The sequence below is a fragment of the Oncorhynchus mykiss genome, chromosome 15 (assembly GCF_057628025.1).
Source record: "Oncorhynchus mykiss isolate SJ-2025 chromosome 15, ASM5762802v1, whole genome shotgun sequence".
NCBI lineage: Eukaryota > Metazoa > Chordata > Actinopteri > Salmoniformes > Salmonidae > Oncorhynchus > Oncorhynchus mykiss.
In genome coordinates, this window is record NC_143036.1 from 1,440,823 (window position 1) to 1,462,722 (window position 21,900).

General features: G+C 46.5%; 1 protein-coding gene across 2 annotated transcripts in view; it reads left to right on the forward strand.

The window, feature by feature from the left end:
- Positions 1-20,719, forward strand: part of map3k22 (mitogen-activated protein kinase kinase kinase 22) — a 106,830-nt gene extending 86,111 nt beyond the window's left edge. Inside the window, exons 14-18 of one of the 2 annotated variants that reach the window (XM_036945633.2) lie at positions 6,800-6,948; positions 7,050-7,181; positions 12,120-12,249; positions 18,665-18,842; positions 19,050-20,719. In XM_036945633.2, the coding sequence (XP_036801528.1) occupies positions 6,800-6,948; positions 7,050-7,181; positions 12,120-12,249; positions 18,665-18,842; positions 19,050-19,278 (818 nt within the window). In that variant the 3' untranslated portion in view covers positions 19,279-20,719. The remainder of the gene's footprint in view (positions 1-6,799; positions 6,949-7,049; positions 7,182-12,119; positions 12,250-18,664; positions 18,843-19,049) is intronic. The other variant, XM_036945634.2, reaches the window with a different exon arrangement.
- Positions 20,720-21,900: the final 1,181 nt, after the last annotated feature.

Below are 21,900 nucleotides of genomic sequence, written 5' to 3' on the forward strand. Positions count from 1 at the left end.
TACCAGGTCTTCTAACCACCTGGTTACATTCAGACATACCAGACATACCAGGTCCTCTAACCACCTCCTGGTTACATTCAGACATACCAGGTCCTCTAACCACCTGGTTACATTCAGACATACCAGACATACCAGGTCCTCTAACCACCTCCTGGTTACATTCAGACATACCATGTCCTCTAACCACCTCCTGGTTACATTCAGACATACCAGGTCCTCTAACCACCTCCTGGTGACATTCAGACATACCAGGTCCTCTAACCACCTCCTGGTGACATTCAGACATACCAGGTTCTCTAACCACCTCCTGCTTACATTCAGACATACCAGGTCCTCTAACCACCTCCTGGTGACATTCAGACCTGGTAACCACCTCCTGGTGACATTCAGACATACCAGGTCCTCTAACCACCTCCTGGTTACATTCAGACATACCAGGTCCTCTAACCACCTCCTGGTGACATTCAGACATACCAGGTCCTCTAACCACCTCCTGGTGACATTCAGACATACCAGGCCCTCTAACCACCTCCTGGTTACATTCAGACATACCAGGTCCTCTAACCACCTCCTGGTTACATTCAGACATACCAGGTCCTCTAACCACCACCTGGTGACATTCAGACATACCAGGTCCTCTAACCACCTCCTGGTTACATTCAGACATACCAGGTCTTCTAACCACCTGGTTACATTCAGACATACCAGGTCCTCTAACCACCACCTGGTTACATTCAGACATACCAGGTCCTCTAACCACCTCCTGGTTACATTCAGACATACCAGGTCCTCTAACCACCTCCTGGTTACATTCAGACATACCAGGTCCTCTAACCACCTCCTGGTTACATTCAGACATACCAGGTCTTCTAACCACCTGGTTACATTCAGACATACCAAACATATCAGGTCCTCTAACCACCTCCTGGTTACATTCAGACATACCAGGTCCTCTAACCACCTGGTTACATTCAGACATACCAGACATACCAGGTCCTCTAACCACCTCCTGGTTACATTCAGACATGTCCTCTAACCACCTCCTGGTTACATTCAGACATTCCAGGTCCTCTAACCACCTCCTGGTGACATTCAGACATACCAGGTCCTCTAACCACCTCCTGGTGACATTCAGACATACCAGGTTCTCTAACCACCTCCTGGTTACATTCAGACATACCAGGTCCTCTAACCACCTCCTGGTGACATTCAGACCTGGTAACCACCTCCTGGTGACATTCAGACATACCAGGTCCTCTAACCACCTCCTGGTTACATTCAGACATACCAGGTCCTCTAACCACCTCCTGGTGACATTCAGACATACCAGGTCTTCTAACCACCTGGTGACATTCAGACATACCAGGTCCTCTAACTACCTCCTGGTTACATTCAGACATACCAGGTCTTCTAACCACCTCCTGGTTACATTCAGACATACCAGACATACCAGGTCCTCTAACTACCTCCTGGTTATATTCAGACATACCAGGTCCTCTAACCACCTCCTGGTTACATTCAGACATACCAGGTCCTCTAACCACCTCCTGGTTACATTCAGACATACCAGGTCTTCTAACCACCTGGTTACATTCAGACATACCAGGTCCTCTAACCACCACCTGGTTACATTCAGACATACCAGGTCCTCTAACCACCTCCTGGTTACATTCAGACATACCAGGTCCTCTAACTACCTCCTGCTTACATTCAGACATACCAGGTCCTCTAACCACCTCCTGGTTACATTCAGACATGCCAGGTCCTCTAACCACCTCCTGGTTACATTCAGACATACCAGGTCCTCTAACCACCTCCTGGTTACATTCAGACATACCAGGTCTTCTAACCACCTGGTTACATTCAGACATACCAAACATATCAGGTCCTCTAACCACCTCCTGGTTACATTCAGACATACCAGGTCCTCTAACCACCTGGTTACATTCAGACATACCAGACATACCAGGTCCTCTAACCACCTCCTGGTTACATTCAGACATGTCCTCTAACCACCTCCTGGTTACATTTTGACATTCCAGGTCCTCTAACCACCTCCTGGTGACATTCAGACATACCAGGTCCTCTAACCACCTCCTGGTGACATTCAGACATACCAGGTTCTCTAACCACCTCCTGGTTACATTCAGACATACCAGGTCCTCTAACCACCTCCTGGTGACATTCAGACATACCAGGTCCTCTAACCACCTCCTGGTTACATTCAGACATACCAGGTCCTCTAACCACCTCCTGGTGACATTCAGACATACCAGGTCTTCTAACCACCTGGTGACATTCAGACATACCAGGTCCTCTAACTACCTCCTGGTTACATTCAGACATACCAGGTCTTCTAACCACCTCCTGGTTACATTCAGACATACCAGACATACCAGGTCCTCTAACTACCTCCTGGTTATATTCAGACATACCAGGTCCTCTAACCACCTCCTGGTTACATTCAGACATACCAGGTCCTCTAACCACCTCCTGGTGACATTCAGACATACCAGGTCCTCTAACCACCTCCTGGTGACATTCAGACATACCAGGCCCTCTAACCACCTCCTGGTTACATTCAGACATACCAGGTCCTCTAACCACCTCCTGGTTACATTCAGACATACCAGGTCCTCTAACCACCTCCTGGTTACATTCAGACATACCAGGTCCTCTAACCACCTCCTGGTTACATTCAGACATACCAGGTCTTCTAACCACCTGGTTACATTCAGACATACCAGGTCCTCTAACCACCTCCTGGTTACATTCAGACATACCAGACATACCAGGTCCTTTAACCACCTCCTGGTTACATTCAGACAGACCAGGTCCTCTAACCACCTCCTGGTTACATTCAGACATACCAGGTCCTCTAACCACCTGGTTACATTCAGACATACCAGGTCCTCTAACCACCTCCTGGTTACATTCAGACATACCAGACATACCAGGTCCTCTAACCACCTCCTGGTTACATTCAGACAGACCAGGTCCTCTAACCACCTCCTGGTTACATTCAGACATACCAGGTCCTCTAACCACCTGGTTACATTCAGACATACCAGGTCCTCTAACCACCTCCTGGTTACAGTAAATACAATAACACCATTAGACCATATGGCTCTGTAGAAAATAGTCTGTTACAAACTCTGTATGGACACTAAACATGACATATACATGTTATATGCCGTATGTTATATATGAATAAAAACATGTATAAATGACTAAAGTTTCACTAGATTGCCATATATTTTCTGTTAATTACCAAAATGACTGAAGATTACAGTAACTCTGGTAAATCAGCAACCCCAGGATGAGACCAGGCTGGCTCAGCTGTTTGTCTGTGGTCTGTTTAGCAGTCGCTGAGTTATTTCCCACGCATACACACACACACACGTTCGCAAGCACACACTCACATTCTCACGATCTAACTCTTCATCAACAACAAAGAAGAGTGAACTCATCTTCCTGTAATTTCCTATGATAGAGATGGCTGTTGGTTCTCTGAGATGGCTGTTGGTTCTCTGAGATGGCTGTTGGTTCTCTGAGATGGCTGTTGGTTCTCTGACAGATTACTTAGACTAATTTATATTACAGTACAGTATGTTGAGGATGCTGAGGTGAACTCTGTTGACGCCCTCTAGACTCTGTCTCTTACGATAAATCTCTGAGCAACATGAAACTATAAACTGAATGTGGTTTGACTTCCTGTTTTTTGGTATTCCCTTCTTAATAGTTGAATAGTCTGGTCTGGTAGTGATTAACCAGGATGCTGTAGTAGGGTTAGATGCAGTCTGTTCACAGGGAAGGTAACAAGGAGTCAGGATACATCCCTAATGGCACCCCTGGGGCTCTGGTCAAAGTAGTGCACTGTGGGGAATATGGTGCCGTTTGATTTGGGAGATATTCTCAGAGTCCGAACATCTCTGGGGTTTGTCTAATACAGTCAGTCTGGGTTCAGTTATAGTGTCCTGGGTTACTGACACACAGTCAGTCTGGTTTCAGTTATAGTGTACTGGGTTACTGACACAGTCAGTCTGGGTTCAGTTATAGTGTACTGGGTTACTGACACAGTCAGTCTGGGTTCAGTTATAGTGTACTGGGTTACTGACACAGTCAGTCTGGGTTCAGTTATAGTGTACTGGGTTACTGACACACAGTCAGTCTGGGTTCAGTTATAGTGTCCTGGGTTACTGACACACAGTCAGTCTGGGTTCAGTTATAGTGTACTGGGTTACTGACACAGTCAGTCTGGGTTCAGTTATAGTGTACTGGGTTACTGACACACAGTCAGTCTGGGTTCAGTTATAGTGTACTGGGTTACTGACACACAGTCAGGTCTGGGTTCAGTTATAGTGTACTGGGTTACTGACACAGTCAGTCTGGGTTCAGTTATAGTGTACTGGGTTACTGACACAGTCAGTCTGGGTTCAGTTATAGTGTACTGGGTTACTGACACACAGTCAGTCTGGGTTCAGTTATAGTGTACTGGGTTACTGACACACAGTCAGTCTGGGTTCAGTTATAGTGTACTGGGTTACTGACACACAGTCAGTCTGGGTTCAGTTATAGTGTACTGGGTTACTGACACAGTCAGTCTGGGTTCAGTTATAGTGTACTGGGTTACTGACACACAGTCAGGTCTGGGTTCAGTTATAGTGTACTGGGTTACTGACACACAGTCAGTCTGGGTTCAGTTATAGTGTCCTGGGTTACTGACACACAGTCAGTCTGGGTTCAGTTATAGTGTCCTGGGTTACTGACACACAGTCAGTCTGGGTTCAGTTATAGTGTACTGGGTTACTGACACACAGTCAGTCTGGGTTCAGTTATAGTGTACTGGGTTACTGACACAGTCAGTCTGGGTTCAGTTATAGTGTACTGGGTTACTGACACACAGTCAGGTCTGGGTTCAGTTATAGTGTCCTGGGTTACTGACACAGTCAGTCTGGGTTCAGTTATAGTGTCCTGGGTTACTGACACACAGTCAGTCTGGGTTCAGTTATAGTGTACTGGGTCACTGACACCTTCGCCAGTTGGACGGTGTTTCCTCACACATTGGTGTGGCTGAATTCCGGGTTAAGTGGGCATTGTGTCAAGAAGCAGTGCGGCTCGGCAGGGTTGTGTTTCGGAGGACTCACAGCTCTCGACCTTCGCCTCTCCCGAGCTGGGACGGGAGTTGCTGTGATAGGACAAGACTATAACCAATATGGATATCACAAACATGGGGATTAAAAGGGGTAAAATGACAAGCTCTCATTGCAAGGCTGCCATAATGTTTCTTTACATGACTTTTGACTAGGGAATATACTCAATACACATGAGGACATCTAGTGGTGACGTTATGAACTGCACGGTACCGCATTTCACTGCAAAGGTGGTGAACTTGTGAACAGTGCAGTTTCAGATACACTTTGAGACGGCTGAATGAATTCAACTCTTTAGAGTGTTCTTCAGCACAAACACGTCTGCATTCTTATTCATAAATCAAATCAAATCTGATTGCTCTCGTTGCACATGTTTAGCAGATGTTATTGTGGGTGTAGTGAAATGCTTGTGTTCCTAACGAATGGCACAGCGGTCTAACGCACTGCATCTCAGTACTAGAGGTGTCACTACAGACCCTGGTTCGATCCCGGACTGTATCACAACCGGCCGTGATCGGGAGTCCCATAAGGCGGCACACAATTGGCCGGGGAGGGTTTGGCCGGGTCAGGGGAGGGTTTGGCCAGGGGTTGTCCGGGTTAGGGGAGGGTTTGGCCGGGGTTGTCCGGGTTAGGGGAGGGTTTGGCCGGGGTTGTCCGGGTTAGGGGAGGGTTTGTCCGGGTTAGGGGAGGGTTTGGCCGGGGTTGTCCGGGTTAGGGGAGGGTTTGGCCGGGGTTGTCCGGGTCAGGGGAGGGTTTGGCCGGGGTTGTCCGGGTCAGGGGAGGGTTTGGCCGGGGTTGTCCGGGTTAGGGAAGGGTTTGGCCGGGGTTGTCCGGGTTAGGGGAGGGTTTGGCCGGGGTTGTCCGGGTCAGGGGAGGGTTTGGCCGGGGTTGTCCGGGTCAGGGGAGGGTTTGGCCGGGGTTGTCCGGGTCAGGGGAGGGTTTGGCCGGGGTTGTCCGGGTCAGGGGAGGGTTTGGCCGGGGTTGTCCGGGTCAGGGGAGGGTTTGGCCGGGGTTGTCCGGGTCAGGGGAGGGTTTGGCCGGGGTTGTCCGGGTTAGGGAAGGGTTTGGCTGGGGTTGTCCGGGTTAGGGGAGGGTTTGGCCGGGGTTGTAAAATAACAATTTGTTCATAGACTTGCCTGGTTAAAGGTACAACAAATAATTTTATCTATATACAATATACACACATCTAAAAGTAAAATTATGGAATTAAGACATTTAGACGAGCAATGTGGAGACGTGTTGGAGGCGTGGTGTGTTCTCCTAGTTTATGACGTGTGGTGGGTTCTCCTAGTTTATGACGTGTGGTGGGTTCTCCTAGTTTATGACGTGTGGTGGGTTCTCCTAGTTTATGACGTGGGGTGGGTTCTCCTAGTTTATGACGTGGGGTGGGTTCTCCTAGTTTATGACGTGTGGTGGGTTCTCCTAGTTTATGACGTGTGGTGGGTTCTCCTAGTTTATGACGTGTGGTGGGTTCTCCTAGTTTATGACGTGTGGTGGGTTCTCCTAGTTTATGACGTGTGGTGGGTTCTCCTAGTTTATGACGTGTGGTGGGTTCTCCTAGTTTATGACGTGTGGTGGGTTCTCCTAGTTTATGACGTGGGGTGGGTTCTCCTAGTTTATGACGTGTGGTGTGTTCTGTCTCATAGCTCCGCAGGCGCCGGTGAACTGGCGTCAGGGGAAGCTGCTGGGTCGTGGGGCGTTTGGGGAGGTATACCTCTGTTACGACGCCGACACCGGACGGGAGCTGGCCGCCAAACAGGTGCCCTTTGACCCAGACTGTCAGGAAACCAGCAAGGTGAGTGGGAGGGATCAGATTTACCTGTCCGAACACAGAGCTACCTGAGAACACAGATTTACCTCTCTCCCCCCCTCTCCCTGTTTTTCTCCCCCGTGTAGGAGGTGAATGCTCTGGAGTGTGAGGTCCAGCTGTTGAAGAACCTGCATCATGAGCGGATCGTTCAGTACTACGGGTCTTCCAGGGACCTGGAGAAGAGGAAACTCACCATCTTTGTTGAGTTCATGCCTGGGGTGCGTAGGGGGCAGCTGGGGGCGTAGGGGGCAGCTGGGGTGCGTAGGGGGCAGCTGGGGTGCGTAGGGGGCAGCTGGGGTGCGTAGGGGGCAGCTGGGGCGCGTAGGGGGCAGCTGGGGCGCGTAGGGGGCAGCTGGGGCGCGTAGGGGGCAGCTGGGGCGCGTAGGGGGCAGCTGGGGGGCAGCTGGGGTCTGTGGGGAAGCAGCTGGGGCGCGTGAGGGGGCAGCTGGGGTGGGTGGGGGACAGGGATGGTGTCTGTTAGCCTGATGACCAGCAGACTTTATAACAGACTGGTTTACCATCTGAACATTGACTACAATAGAAGTAGACGAGTTTCCTTCAGACAGAACATTTTATCTGCCAAACCCAAATCAACCCACGGCACACCGCAGTGTCACCAGCTCTCATATCCAGTCATTCCTGTCAGCAGAACACCATGGTTTATGAGGTCATGTTCTCTGGAAACCAGGGAACTAAACGAGTAGCAGTCACCTTCCCTCCTCTTTACCCCAGTCCATTCTACCCCCTCCTCTTTACCCCAGCCCATTCTACCCCCTCCTCTTTACCCCAGCCCATTCTACCCCCTCCTCTTTACCCCAGCCCATTCTACCCCCTCGTCTTAACCCCAGCCCATTCTACCCCCTCGTCTTTACCCCAGCCCATTCTACCCCCTCCTCTTTACCCCAGTCCATTCTACCCCCTCCTCTTTACCCCAGTCCATTCTACCCCCTCCTCTTTACCCCAGTCCATTCTACCCCCTCCTCTTTACCCCAGTCCATTCTACCCCCTCCTCTTTACCCCAGTCTATTCTACCCCCTCCTCTTTACCCCAGTCCATTCTACCCCCTCCTCTTTACCCCAGTCCATTCTACCCCCTCCTCTTTACCCCAGTCCCAGTCCTTCCTACCCCAGTCCTTTCTACCCCTCCCCATACTGTCCCAGTCCTCTCTGCCCCCTCCCCATACTGTCCCAGTCCTCTCTGCCCTAGTGGCCCCTGTTATTAATATCCCAGCTGTAACTGAGGCGGTGTCGAGGTTAAGTGTCTTAGTCACACATTGTCTGGTCGTGGGACATGTTTATACTTCTCTGAGGTTAGCTGGCAGAGAGGAAGACGGGTGTTGGTCAGTGGCCTGGGGCCAAGTCAGTGTGTCAGGTCTGGCTACGTTGCTGGATCTTATCAGCCTCTGAAAGGAGTGGAGGGATGGAGGGGTGGAGGGGGACTGGCACCAGTCAGGGAGTAATTGATCTGTTTTACCAAAAGTGTGAAGGGGAAAGGGAGAACGGAGCAAAGGGGGAGAACGGAGCAGAATGGAGCAGAGGGGGCAGAACGGAGCAGAACGGGGCAGGAGGGGGCAGAACGGAACAGGAGGGGGCAGAACGGAACAGGAGGGGGCAGAACGGAACGGGGCAGAACGGAACGGGGCAGAACGGAACAGGAGGGGGCAGAACGGAACAGGAGGGGGCAGAACGGAACAGGAGGGGGCAGAACGGAACAGGAGGGGGCAGAACGGAACAGGAGGGGGCAGAACGGAACAGGAGGGGGCAGAACGGAACAGGAGGGGGCAGAACGGAACAGGAGGGGGCAGAACGGAACAGGAGGGGGCAGAACGGAACAGGAGGGGGCAGAACGGAGCAGGAGGGGGCAGACAGAACGGAGCAGGAGGGGGCAGACAGAACGGAGCAGGAGGGGGCAGACAGAACGGAGCAGGAGGGGGCAGAACGGAGCAGGAGGGGGCAGAACGGAGCAGGAGGGGGCAGAACGGAGCAGGAGGGGGCAGAACGGAGCAGGAGGGGGCAGAACGGGGCGGAGGGGGCAGAACGGAGCAGAGGGGGAGAACGGGGCAGAACGGAGCAGAGGGGGAGAACGGGGCAGAGGGGGAGAACGGGGCAGAGGGGGAGAACGGGGCAGAACGGAGCAGAGGGGGGAGAACGGGGCAGAACGGAGCAGAGGGGGGAGAACGGGGCAGAACGGAGCAGAGGGGGAGAATGGGGCAGAACGGAGCAGAGGGGGCAGAACGGAGCAGAGGGGGAGAACGGGGCAGAACGGAGCAGAGGGGGAGAATGGGGCAGAACGGGGCAGAGGGGGAGAACGGGGCAGAGGGGGAGAACGGGGCAGAGGGGGAGAACGGGGCAGAGGGGGAGAACGGGGCAGAGGGGGAGAACGGGGCAGAGGGGGAGAACGGGGCAGAGGGGGAGAACGGGGCAGAACGGAGCAGAGGGGGGAGAACGGGGCAGAACGGAGCAGAGGGGGGAGAACGGGGCAGAACGGAGCAGAGGGGGAGAACGGGGCAGAACGGAGCAGAGGGGGCAGAACGGAGCAGAGGGGGAGAACGGGGCAGAACGGAGCAGAGGGGGCAGAACGGAGCAGAGGGGGAGAACGGGGCAGAACGGAGCAGAGGGGGAGAATGGGGCAGAACGGAGCAGAGGGGGAGAACGGGGCAGAGGGGGAGAACGGGGCAGAGGGGGAGAACGGGGCAGAGGGGGAGAACGGGGCAGAGGGGGAGAACGGGGCAGAGGGGGAGAACGGGGCAGAGGGGGGCAGAGGGGGAGAACGGGGCAGAGGGGGAGAACGGGGCAGAGGGGGAGAACGGGGCAGAGGGGGAGAACGGGGCAGAGGGGGAGAACGGGGCAGAGGGGGAGAACGGGGCAGAGGGGGAGAACGGGGCAGAGGGGGAGAACGGGGCAGAACGGAGCAGAGGGGGGAGAACGGGGCAGAACGGAGCAGAGGGGGAGAATGGGGCAGAACGGAGCAGAGGGGGAGAACGGGGCAGAACGGAGCAGAAGGGGGAGAATGGGGCAGAACGGAGCAGAGGGGGGAGAGAGGGAAGGGGCCTGCTCCTAGGTTTCCCTGGTGAGGGTCTGTCTGTTGTGCGTCACAGGTGTGACTGAGCAGATCTCGTTTCCCCTCAGAAGACTGAAAACAGGAAGAGAAGGGAATGCTGCCAGGCGACGGTGTTAAGGAATGCAAGCCCTCTGAGGGCATTCTGTTTTGAAACAATAAACTGCTCAAAATGGGCCCTGATGTCCAAACAGTGCACAGACAAAATGGCTGACCCTGTAAAACAACACCTATCATACTACTGACCCTGTAAAACAACACCTATCATACTACTATGACTGGCCCTGTACAACAACACCTATCATACTACTGACCCTGTAAAACAACACCTATCATACTACTATGACTGACCCTGTAAAACAACACCTATCATACTACTATGACTGACCCTGTAAAACAACACCTATCATACTACTATGACTGACCCTGTAAAACAACACCTATCATACTACTATGACTGACCCTGTAAAACAACACCTATCATACTACTATGGCTGACCCTGTAAAACAACACCTATCATACTACTATGACTGACCCTGTAAAACAACACCTATCATACTACTATGACTGACCCTGTAAAACAACACCTATCATACTACTATGACTGACCCTGTAAACAACACCTATCATACTACTATGGCTGACCCTGTAAAACAACGCCTATCATACTACTATGACTGACCCTGTAAAACAACACCTATCATATTACTATGACTGACCCTGTAAAACAACACCTATCATACTACTATGACTGACCCTGTAAAACAACACCTATCATACTACTATGACTGACCCTGTAAAACAACACCTATCATACTACTATGACTGACCCTGTACAACACCTATCATATTAATATGACTGACCCTGTAAAACAACACCTATCATACTACTATGACTGACCCTGTACAACACCTATCATATTACTATGACTGACCCTGTAAAACAACACCTATCATACTACTATGACTGACCCTGTACAACAACACCTATCATACTACTATGACTGACCCTGTAAAACAACACCTATCATACTACTATGACTGACCCTGTAAAACAACACCTATCATACTACTATGACTGACCCTGTAAAACAACACCTATCATACTACTATGACTGACCCTGTAAACAACACCTATCATACTACTATGGCTGACCCTGTAAAACAACGCCTATCATACTACTATGACTGACCCTGTAAAACAACACCTATCATATTACTATGACTGACCCTGTAAAACAACACCTATCATACTACTATGACTGACCCTGTAAAACAACACCTATCATACTACTATGACTGACCCTGTAAAACAACACCTATCATACTACTATGACTGACCCTGTACAACACCTATCATATTAATATGACTGACCCTGTAAAACAACACCTATCATACTACTATGACTGACCCTGTACAACACCTATCATATTACTATGACTGACCCTGTAAAACAACACCTATCATACTACTATGACTGACCCTGTACAACAACACCTATCATACTACTATGACTGACCCTGTAAAACAACACCTATCATACTACTATGATTGACCCTGTAAAACAACACCTATCATACTACTATGACTGACCCTGTAAAACAACACCTATCATACTACTATGGCTGACCCTGCAGAACAACACCTATCATACTACTAGGGTAATATGTTGTTGTACAGGGTCAGCCGTAGTAGTAGTAGTAGTAGTACACCTATCTGGTGTTTGTGATAATAAAACATGTTTAAGTTAACTGGTCACCTGTCTGGTCCCCCCTCGGTCGGTTTGGTCCCCCCGTCGATCGGTTTGGTCCCCCCGTCGGTCGGTCCGTCTGATCTTTCTGTCGGTCTGGTCTCTCTGTCGGTCTGGTCTCTCTGTCGGTCTGGTCTCTCTGTCGGTCTGATCTCTCTGTCGGTCTGATCTCTCTGTCGGTCTGATCTCTCTGTCGGTCTGGCCTCTCTGTCGGTCTGGTCTCTCTGTCAATCGGTCGGTCTGGTGTCTTTCTCGTCTCTCGGTGTGTCTGTGGTCATCTGTCTGTCTATTCGGTATCTCTGTCCCGTCTCTCCGTCTGGTCTGACCAGTTTCTCTGTCTATTTCAGGGTTCCATTAAGGACCAGTTGAAGGCATATGGGGCGCTGACAGAGAAGGTGACGCGGCGCTACACCAGACAGATCCTCCAGGGAGTCTTCTACCTTCACAGCAACATGATCGTACACAGAGATATCAAAGGTCTGGTCATATTGAAACACAGCAACATGATCGTAAACAGAGATATCAACGGTCTGGTCAGGACTTACAGGATGGTGTGTGTGTATCTGTCAAATCATATCCCATTTTATTGCTAAACAACCAGTGTACAGTGAGTGAAATGCTTCCTGAAGGTCTGTCCGGTCTGAGACAACAACATAGGAGAATATACTGAACAAAATCAATGACACGCCAATGGGCCTAAGGATCTCTGTGCAAAGTGGAGCTTTGGCGGCCTCAAAAGCATAGTTACAGTCCTGGGACCGCTTAAATGGTACCTTGGGACTAAGCAGAGTTGAAAGGGGAGCTACTACCGTCGAGAAATTCTTACAGAATGTACCTTACCATCCCCAGGAATTTGCGCAACTGGCGGCGAGTTGTGGGAGCAGGAAAAGCAACAATTGCTTCCACTTTACCAGTTACAGGGCGCACTGGACCTCGTCCCAACGGTACTGGTATCCATGCAGTACTTGTGTAGCATCGCCTTCAGCGTCTGATGCCAGCGTTCGAGAGCCCCTTGACTCTCTGGATGATACGGGCTGGAGACCTGATGGGAAATACACAATGTCTTTAACACATTTGAGAACAGTTTTGACAAAGTTGAATCCCTGATCAGTTTGGATTACTTTGGGGAGTCCAAACGTAGAGAAGAACTTCACTAGTGCCTTCACCACAATCTTAGCCGTTATAGTACGGAGAGGGATAGCCTCTGGGTATTGAGTGGCACTGCACATCATTGTTAGTAAGAACTGGTTACCTGACCTGGTGTCTCATAAGATTTGTATGGGCTTTAGATCAGCTTGTTCTCCAGTTAAGGAAATACAACCGGTAGAGATAAACGGAGCATAGATAGGATCTGGTTTCCCAAATGAATCAATAACTCGGTTGAATCAACTCGGTCCAACAGACGAGCCAAAGACTTGACTAAACCCAAACTTTTCATTTTGGGGATGGTGGCCTCACCTTCAGCCTAGTGGTCCCATCTGAACGACCCAAAGCAGAAGATAAAAGGTCAGGGCAATATAAAGGGGGTACGAGCAACCCCTTCCTCCGCCCTGTCCTCCGACTTGGCATCGGGAGGTCTACCCGTCTCCTCTCCTGAAACTTCCCCCTCATCATCTTTCAATAAGATCATTCGTTCTCTCACTAAACCCTCCCTGACTAGCACCAAAAGCTCAGCCATTAGGGCTTTCTCAGGGATGAAAAGGTCTACTTTACGCAACCCCACCAACCGATCAACAGAGGGCGCTTCAATGAAGATGGAGATGGCTGAGGCAGCCATCTTGTACACTGCAGTCTACTAAACACGCACATAAACTAAACAAGTCATCCAAACTCACAACCCACCATCACACCTCAATCACCAATCACAGAGAGCTCAGAGCACCAGGGTCCGATGGGCTTAATGATCCCGGATGAGCCCCCATTATGTTACGCCTCTTGGAGGGAACGCAACACCCTGCTACACTCAACTCCCCGTGGAGGTAAAGAGGTATGGGACTGTAGGTGGAGGTAAAGAGGTATGTGACTGTAGGTAGAGGTATAGAGGTATGGGACTGTAGGTGGAGGTATGGGACTGTAGGTGGAGGTAAAGAGGTATGTGACTGTAGGTGGAGGTATGTGACTGTAGGTGGAGGTAAAGAGGTATGGGACTGTAGGTGGAGGTAAAGAGGTATGGGACTGTAGGTGGAGGTAGAGGTATGGGACTGTAGGTGGAGGTAAGTGACTGCAGGTGGAGGTAAAGAGGTATGTGACTGTAGGTGGAGGTAAAGAGGTATGGGACTGTAGGTGGAGGTAAAGAGGTATGGGACTGTAGGTGGAGGTAAAGAGGTATGGGACTGTAGGTGGAGGTAAAGAGGTATGTGACTGTAGGTGGAGGTATGTGACTGTAGGTGGTATGGGACTGGAGGTGCAGGTAAAGAGGTATGTGACTGTAGGTGGTATGGGACTGGAGGTGCAGGTAGAGAGGTATGGGACTGTAGGTGGAGGTAAAGAGGTAAGTGACTGTAGGTGGAGGTAAAGAGGTGTGTGACTAGGTGGAGGTAAAGAGGTATGGGACTGTAGGTGGAGGTAAGTGACTGTAGGTGCAGGTAAAGAGGTATGGGACTGGAGGTGCAGGTAAAGAGGTATGGGACTGTAGGTGGAGGTAAAGAGGTATGGGACTAGGTGGAGGTAAAGAGGTAAGTGACTGTAGGTGGAGGTAAAGAGGTATGGGACTGTAGGTGGAGGTAAAGAGGTATGGGACTAGGTGGCGGTAAAGAGGTAAGTGACTGTAGGTGAAGGTAAAGAGGTATGGGACTGTAGGGGGAGGTAAAGAGGTATGGGACTGGAGGGGGAGGTAAATTGGTATGGGACTGTAGGTGGAGGTAAGTGACTAGGTGGAGGTAAAGAGGTTTGTGACTAGGTGGAGGTAAAGAGGTATGGGACTGTAGGTGGAGGTAAGTGACTGTAGGTGGAGGTAAAGAGGTTTGTGACTAGGTGGAGGTAAAGAGGTGTGTGACTAGGCGGAGGTAAAGAGGTATGGGGCTGTAGGTGGAGGTAAAGAGGTATGTGACTGTAGGTGGAGGTAAAGAGGTATGGGACTGTAGGTGGAGGTAAAGAGGTATGGGACTGTAGGTGGAGGTAAAGAGGTATGTGACTGTAGGTAGAGGTAAAAAGGTATGTGACTAGGTGAAGGTAAAGAGGTATGGGACTGTAGGGGGAGGTAAAGAGGTATGGGACTGTAGGTGGCGGTATGGGGCTGTAGGTGGAGGTAAAGAGGTATGGGACTGTAGGTGGAGGTAAAGAGGTATGTAACTGGAGGGGGAGGTAAAGAGGTAAGTGACTGTAGGTGGCGGTATGGGGCTGTAGGTGGAGGTAAAGAGGTATGGGACTGTAGGTGGAGGTAAAGAGGTATGTAACTGGAGGGGGAGGTAAAGAGGTAAGTGACTGTAGGTGGAGGTAAAGAGGTATGTGACTAGGTGAAGGTAAAGAGGTATGGGACTGGAGGGGGAGGTAAATTGGTATGGGATTGGAGGTGGAGGTAGAGGTATGGGACTGGAGGTGCGAGTAAGGATGACTGCCAGGCACGACTCCAACACCATCATTAAGTTTGCTGATGACACAACAGCTGTAGGCCTGATCACCGACAACGATGAGACAGCCTATAGGAAGGAGGTCCGAGACCTGGCCATGTGGTGCCAGGACAACAACCTCTCCCTCAACGTGATCAAGACTAAGGAGATGATTGTGGACTACAGGAAAAGGAGGACCGAACACTGCCCCATTCTCATTGACGGGGCTGTAGTGTAGGGGTTCGAGAGTGAATGTCCACATCACCAACAAACTAACATGGTCCAAACACACCAAGACAGTTGTGAAGAGGGCACGACTACACCTTTTCCCCCTCAGGAGACTGAAAAGATTTGGCATGGGCCCTCAGATCCTCAAAAAGTTATACAGCTGCACCATCGAGAGCACTGGTTGCATCACTGCCTGGTATGGCAACTGCTCGTCATCTAACCGTAAGGCACTACAGAAGGTAGTGTGTACAGCCCAGTACATCACTGGGGCCAAGCTTCCTGCCATCTAGGACCTCTATACCAGGTGGTGTCAGAGGAAGGCCCTAAAAATGGTCAAAGACTCCAGTCACCCAAGTCATAGACTGTTATTTTTGCTAACGCACGGCAAGCGGTACCTGAGCACCAAGTCTAGGACCAAAAGGCTCCTCAACAGCTTTTACCCCTAAACCATAAGACTGCTGAACAACTAATCAAATGACCACTGTACTATTTACATTGACCCCCCCCCTCCTCCATTTGTTTTGTACACTGCTGCTACTCTCTGTTTATTAACTATGCATAGTCACTACCTACCTACATGTCCAAATTACCTCGACTAACCTGAACCACCGCACACTGACTCGGTACCAGTAACCCCTGTATATAGTCTCGTTATTGTTATTTTATTGGGTTACTCTTCATTTTTTACTTTAGTTTATTTGGTAAATATTTTATCTTTATTGAACTGCATTGTTGGTTGTAAGTAAGCATTTCACGGTAAGGTCTACATCTATTGTATTCGGCGCATGTGACCAAGTTTGATTTGTTTTGAGAGATGAGCAAAAGAGAGGCCTCAGGAAGGACCTCTAAGCCGTGATACGTCCCTTTGTCTCTGTCTGTGTGTCTGTCTGTACCAGTGTCAATGGCAGATCACTTTTTTTAGCTACTTTCTCTAATTTGTGTGGAAATATTATGGTCCATGTGTGACGAGACTAGTGGTAGTATTATAGTAGTATTATATTATATAGTGGTAGTATTATATAGTAGTATTATAGTAGTATTATATAGTAGTATTATATAGTAGTATTATATAGTTGTATTATATAGTTGTATTATATAGTTATATTATATAGTGGTATTATGGTAGTATTATATAGTGGTATTATAGTAGTATTATAGTAGTATTATATAATAGCAGTAGCATATTATATAGTGGTAGTATTATAGTAGTATTATATAGTAGTATTAGTAGTATTATAGTAGTATTATATAGTAGCAGTAGTATATTATGTAGTGGTAGTATTATAGTAGTATTATATTATATAGTGGTAGTATTATAGTAGTATTATGTAGTGTTATAGTAGTATTATATTATGGTGTGATGGTGTGATAGTAGTATAGCAGTATTATATAGTAGTAGTGTTATATGGTGGTTGTATTATAGTAGTATTATATAGTAGTGGTATTATATCATATATATACTATATAGTATTATAGTAGTATTATATAGTATTATATAGTAGTAGTATTGTATTATATAGTGGTAGTATTATAGTAGTATTATATAGTAGTAGTATTGTATTATATAGTGGTAGTATTATAGTGGTATATTATATCGCGGTAGTATTATAGTAGTATTATATAGTAGCAGTAGTATATTATGTAGTGGTGGTATTATAGTATTAATATATTATATAGTGGTAGTATTATAGTAGTATTATATAGTAGTAGTATTACATTATATAGTGGTTGTATTATAGTAGTATTATATAGTAGCAGTAGTATATTATGTAGTGGTGGTATTATAGTAGTAATATATTATATAGTGGTGGTATTATAATAGTATTATATAGTAGTAGTATTACATTATATAGTGGTAGTATTATATAGGGGTAGTATTATAGTACTATTATATTATATAGCGGTAGTATTATATTATATCTTTGTAGTAGTATTATATAGTAGTAGTATTATATTATATAGTGGTAGTATTATAGTATTATATAGTAGTGGTATTATATAGTGGTAGTATTATATAGTGGTAGCATTATAGTGGTATTATATAGTAGTAGTATTATATTATTTAGTGGTTGTATTATAGGGGTAGTATTATAGTACTATTATATAGTAGTATTATATCATATAGTGGTAGTATTATAGTATAATTATATTATATAGTGCTAGTATTATAGTACTATTATGTAGTAGTAGTAGTAGTATTATAGTATATAGTGCTAGTATTATAGCAGCAGTATATTATGTGGTGGTAGTATTATAGTAGTAGTATATTATATAGTGGGAGTATTATGGTAGTATTATATAGTGGGAGTATCATAGTAGTATTATATTATATAGTGCTAGTATTATAGTATCATTATATTATATAGTGGTATTATAGTAGTAGCATTATATTATATAGTGCTAGTATTATAGAGTGGTAGTATTATTTTGTATTATGAAGTAGTAGTATTATATAGTGCTAGTATTATAGTATAATTATATTATATAGTGGTAGTATTATATTGTATGGTGGTAGTATTATATAGTAGTAGTATTACATGATATAGTGGTAGTATTATAATAGTGTTATAATATATAGTGGTAGTATTATAGTATATAGTGGTAGTATTATAGTATATAGCGGTAGTATTATAGTAGTATTATATAGTGGTAGTATTATAGTAATATTATATAGTAGTAGTATTATAATAGTGTTATAATATATAGTAGTAGTATTATTATATAGTGGTAGTATTATAGTAGTATTATATAGTAGTAGTATTACATTATATAGTGGTAGTATTATAATAGTGTTGTAATATATAGTGGTAGTATTATAATAGTTATACTATATAGTGGTAGTATTATAATAGTGTTAATATATAGTGGTAGTATTATAGTAGTATTATATAGTAGTAGTATTACATTATTTAGTGGTAGTATTATAGTGTCATTATATAGTGGTAGTATTATATTATATAGTGGTAGTATTATAGTAGTATAATATAGTAGTAGTATTACATTATATAGTGGTAGTATTACATTATATAGTGGTAGTATTATAATAGTGTTATAATATATAGTGGTTGTATTATATAGTGGTAGTATTTTTCTTCATACTCTCTGTTGTCCTCTAGGTGCCAACATCCTGAGAGACTCCACTGGCAACATAAAGCTGGGGGACTTTGGGGCCAGTAAACGCATCCAGACCATCTGCATGTCAGGAACTGGCATCAAATCCGTCACCGGCACACCTTACTGGATGAGCCCAGAAGTCATCAACGGAGAAGGATACGGACGCAAAGCTGATGTCTGGTAAAAAGCATAGACTCATAATGCAGTCCGTTTTTTAGTGCCATTCACACTTTTACAAGAACATTTTGCGATATCAAATTGTGAAACAAATTCCTGATTTTCTTGCCTTGTTTAAGAATATACACTAAAGGTGATTTGTTTCTCATGTTTGTCTCCTGATGTACTAGATGAAGTGGTTCTGTCTCCATAAAGTGTTTTGTCTGTCAGGTCTGTGGCGTGCACAGTGGTGGAGATGCTTACCCAGAAGCCTCCCTGGGCGGAATACGAGGCCATGGCAGCTATCTTTAAGATAGCCACGCAGCCCACCAAGCCCTTCCTCCCTGAGGGTGTTTCCGAGGCCGCCCGGGACTTTGTGCGCCAGGTGTTCATAGAGGAGAAGTGGCGTCCCACGGCCGAGAACCTCCTCTCACACCCCTTCGTCCAAGGGGGGTTCTGACCCTGACCTCTAACACCCCCAGGGCCACCCTGCCTCCCAGGCCTCTCCACAGCTCCAGTCCTCCAGGCTTCCAGGGCCCAGCACCACTCCACTCCAGGGCCCAGCACCATGATGCCAGACCTGATCATAACCTGAGCCCCAGTCTCTCTCCTTCACCAGCTAACTGACCCCAGACCTGATCATAACCTGAGCCCCAGTCTCTCTCCTTCACCAGCTAACTGACCCCAGACCTGATCATAACCCGAGCCCCAGTCTCTCTCCTTCACCAGCTAACTGACCCCAGACCTGATCATAACCTGAGCCCTAATCTCTCCTATATTTTGTCTGTCTTGTGATCAGTGGTCACCTTCTATATTCTGTTAGGTTAAGAGCAAACTCTGAAAATACATCCCACCTGTCAGGACTGTAAGTTAGTCATCTAGTGTCCCTGTTGTCTTTGAGTAATATTCTGCTTCAAAGGGGATTGTGAACAATGTTTGTAATACATCCTAGATGAACACTTGCAGTTACCTTAACAGTTGATGTCTATACTTTGACCTGAGATATGTACATTTAGTTTTGTCTGAATTGCCAAACGCCTTACAATGAATGACGAGTTGTAAAATAGCATTCGTGTACATTTACAGAATGACCCTGTTTCTACAACATTAGCACTCTTTCTAATTCGGAAAGAGACTGTTGCACATTTTATAGCATGTATTCAGTAGGTGCCCCATTGCAGGATAATCAACAGGAAAAAATAGATGCTGTAAATATATTTGACATTTTTATAATTTCATAATGAGAGAAATGTTTCTTTTTATTCCACTGTTTGGAGAAAAATACCAAACATTTGTATTGTTGTGAATGGTTACTCGCCGTGTATAAGCAAGCAATTCTCCTACGCTGACCAGCCTGTTTAAATCCACGTTTGTGCCATGTTTCGTTCTATCCCAGTGTATTGTTCACCAGCACAGAACTGTCCGAAGAGAGTTCAGTAATGCTCCTTGTTCTTCCCAGAGTTGGAAACAAAAATAACTCCCCCATCTAGAACATGGATTTCTTAGCCAGTGAATCAGTCCTCAGCCTGAAATCCAGAACATGTTTTGTGATAACTTTCAACTCCATGTACAGTTGAAGTCTGAAGTTTACATACACCTTAGCCAAAGACATTTAAACTCAGTTTTTCACAATTCCTGCCATTTAATCCTGGTAAAGATTCCCTGTTTTAGGACAGTTAGGATCAACAATTTATTTTAAGAATGGGAAATGTCAGAATAATAGAATGATTTATTTCAGCTTTTATTCCTTTATTCACATTCCCAGTGGGTCAGAAGTTTACATACAGTCAGTATTTGGTAACATTGCCTTTAAATTGTTTCACTTGGGTCCAATGTTTCGGGTAGCCTTCCACAAGCTTCCCACAATAAATTGGGTGCATTCTGGCCCATTCCTCCTGACAGAGATGGTGTGACTGAGTCAAGTTTGTAGGTTCTGCCCACTAATTCTCTATAGGATTGAGGTCAGGGCTTTGTGAAGGCCACTCCAATACCTTGACTTTGTTGTCCTTAAGCCATTTTGACACAGCTTTGGAAGTATGCATGGGGTCATTGTCCATTTGGAAACCCATTTACAACCAAGCTTTAACTTCCTGATTGATGTCTTGAGATGTTGCTTCAATATATCCACATAATTTTCCAGCCTCATGATGCTGTCTATTTTGTGAAGTGCACCAGTCCCTCCTGCATCAAAGCACCCCCACAACATGATGCTGCCACCCCCATGCTTCATGGTTTGTATGGTTTTCTTCAGCTTGCAAACCTCCCCCTTTTTCCTCCTAACATAAGGTCATTATGGCCAAACAGTTCTCTTTTTGTTTCATCAGACCAGAGGACATTTCTCCAAAAAGTACAGTCTTTGTCCACAAACTGTAGTCTGGCTTTTTTATGTCAGTTTTGGAGCAGTGGCTTCTTCCTTGCTGAGCGGCCTTTCAGGTTATGTCGATATAGGACTCGTTTTACTGTGGATATAGATACTTTTGTACCTGTTTCCTCCAGCATCTTCACAAGGTCCTTTGCTGTTGTTCTGGGATTGATTTGGACCTTTTGCACCAAAGTACGTTCATCTCTAGGAGACAGAATGCATCTCCTTCCTGAGCGATATGACGGTCCCATGGTGTTTATACTTCGTACTGTTGTTTGTACAGATGAACGTGGTACCTTCAGACGTTTGGAAATTGCTCCCAAGGATGAACCAGACTTGCAAAGCAAAAAGGCACTGAGTTTGAAGGTAGGCCTTGAAATGCATCCACAGGTGCACCTCCAATTGACTCAAATGATGTCAATCAGCCTATCAGAAGCTTCTAAAGCCATGACATCATTTTCTGGAATTTTCCAAGCTGTTTAAAGGCACAGTCAACTTAGTGTATATAAACTTCTGACCCACTGGAATTGTGATACAGTGAATTATAAGTGAAATAGTCTGTCTGTAAACAATTGCACAAAGTAGATGTCCTAACTATAGTTTTTATCAAGAAATTTGTGGAGTGGTTGAAAAACGAGTTTTAATGACTCCAACCTAAGTGGATGTAAACTACTTTTAATGACTCCAACCTAAGTGGATGTAAACTAGTTTTAATGACTC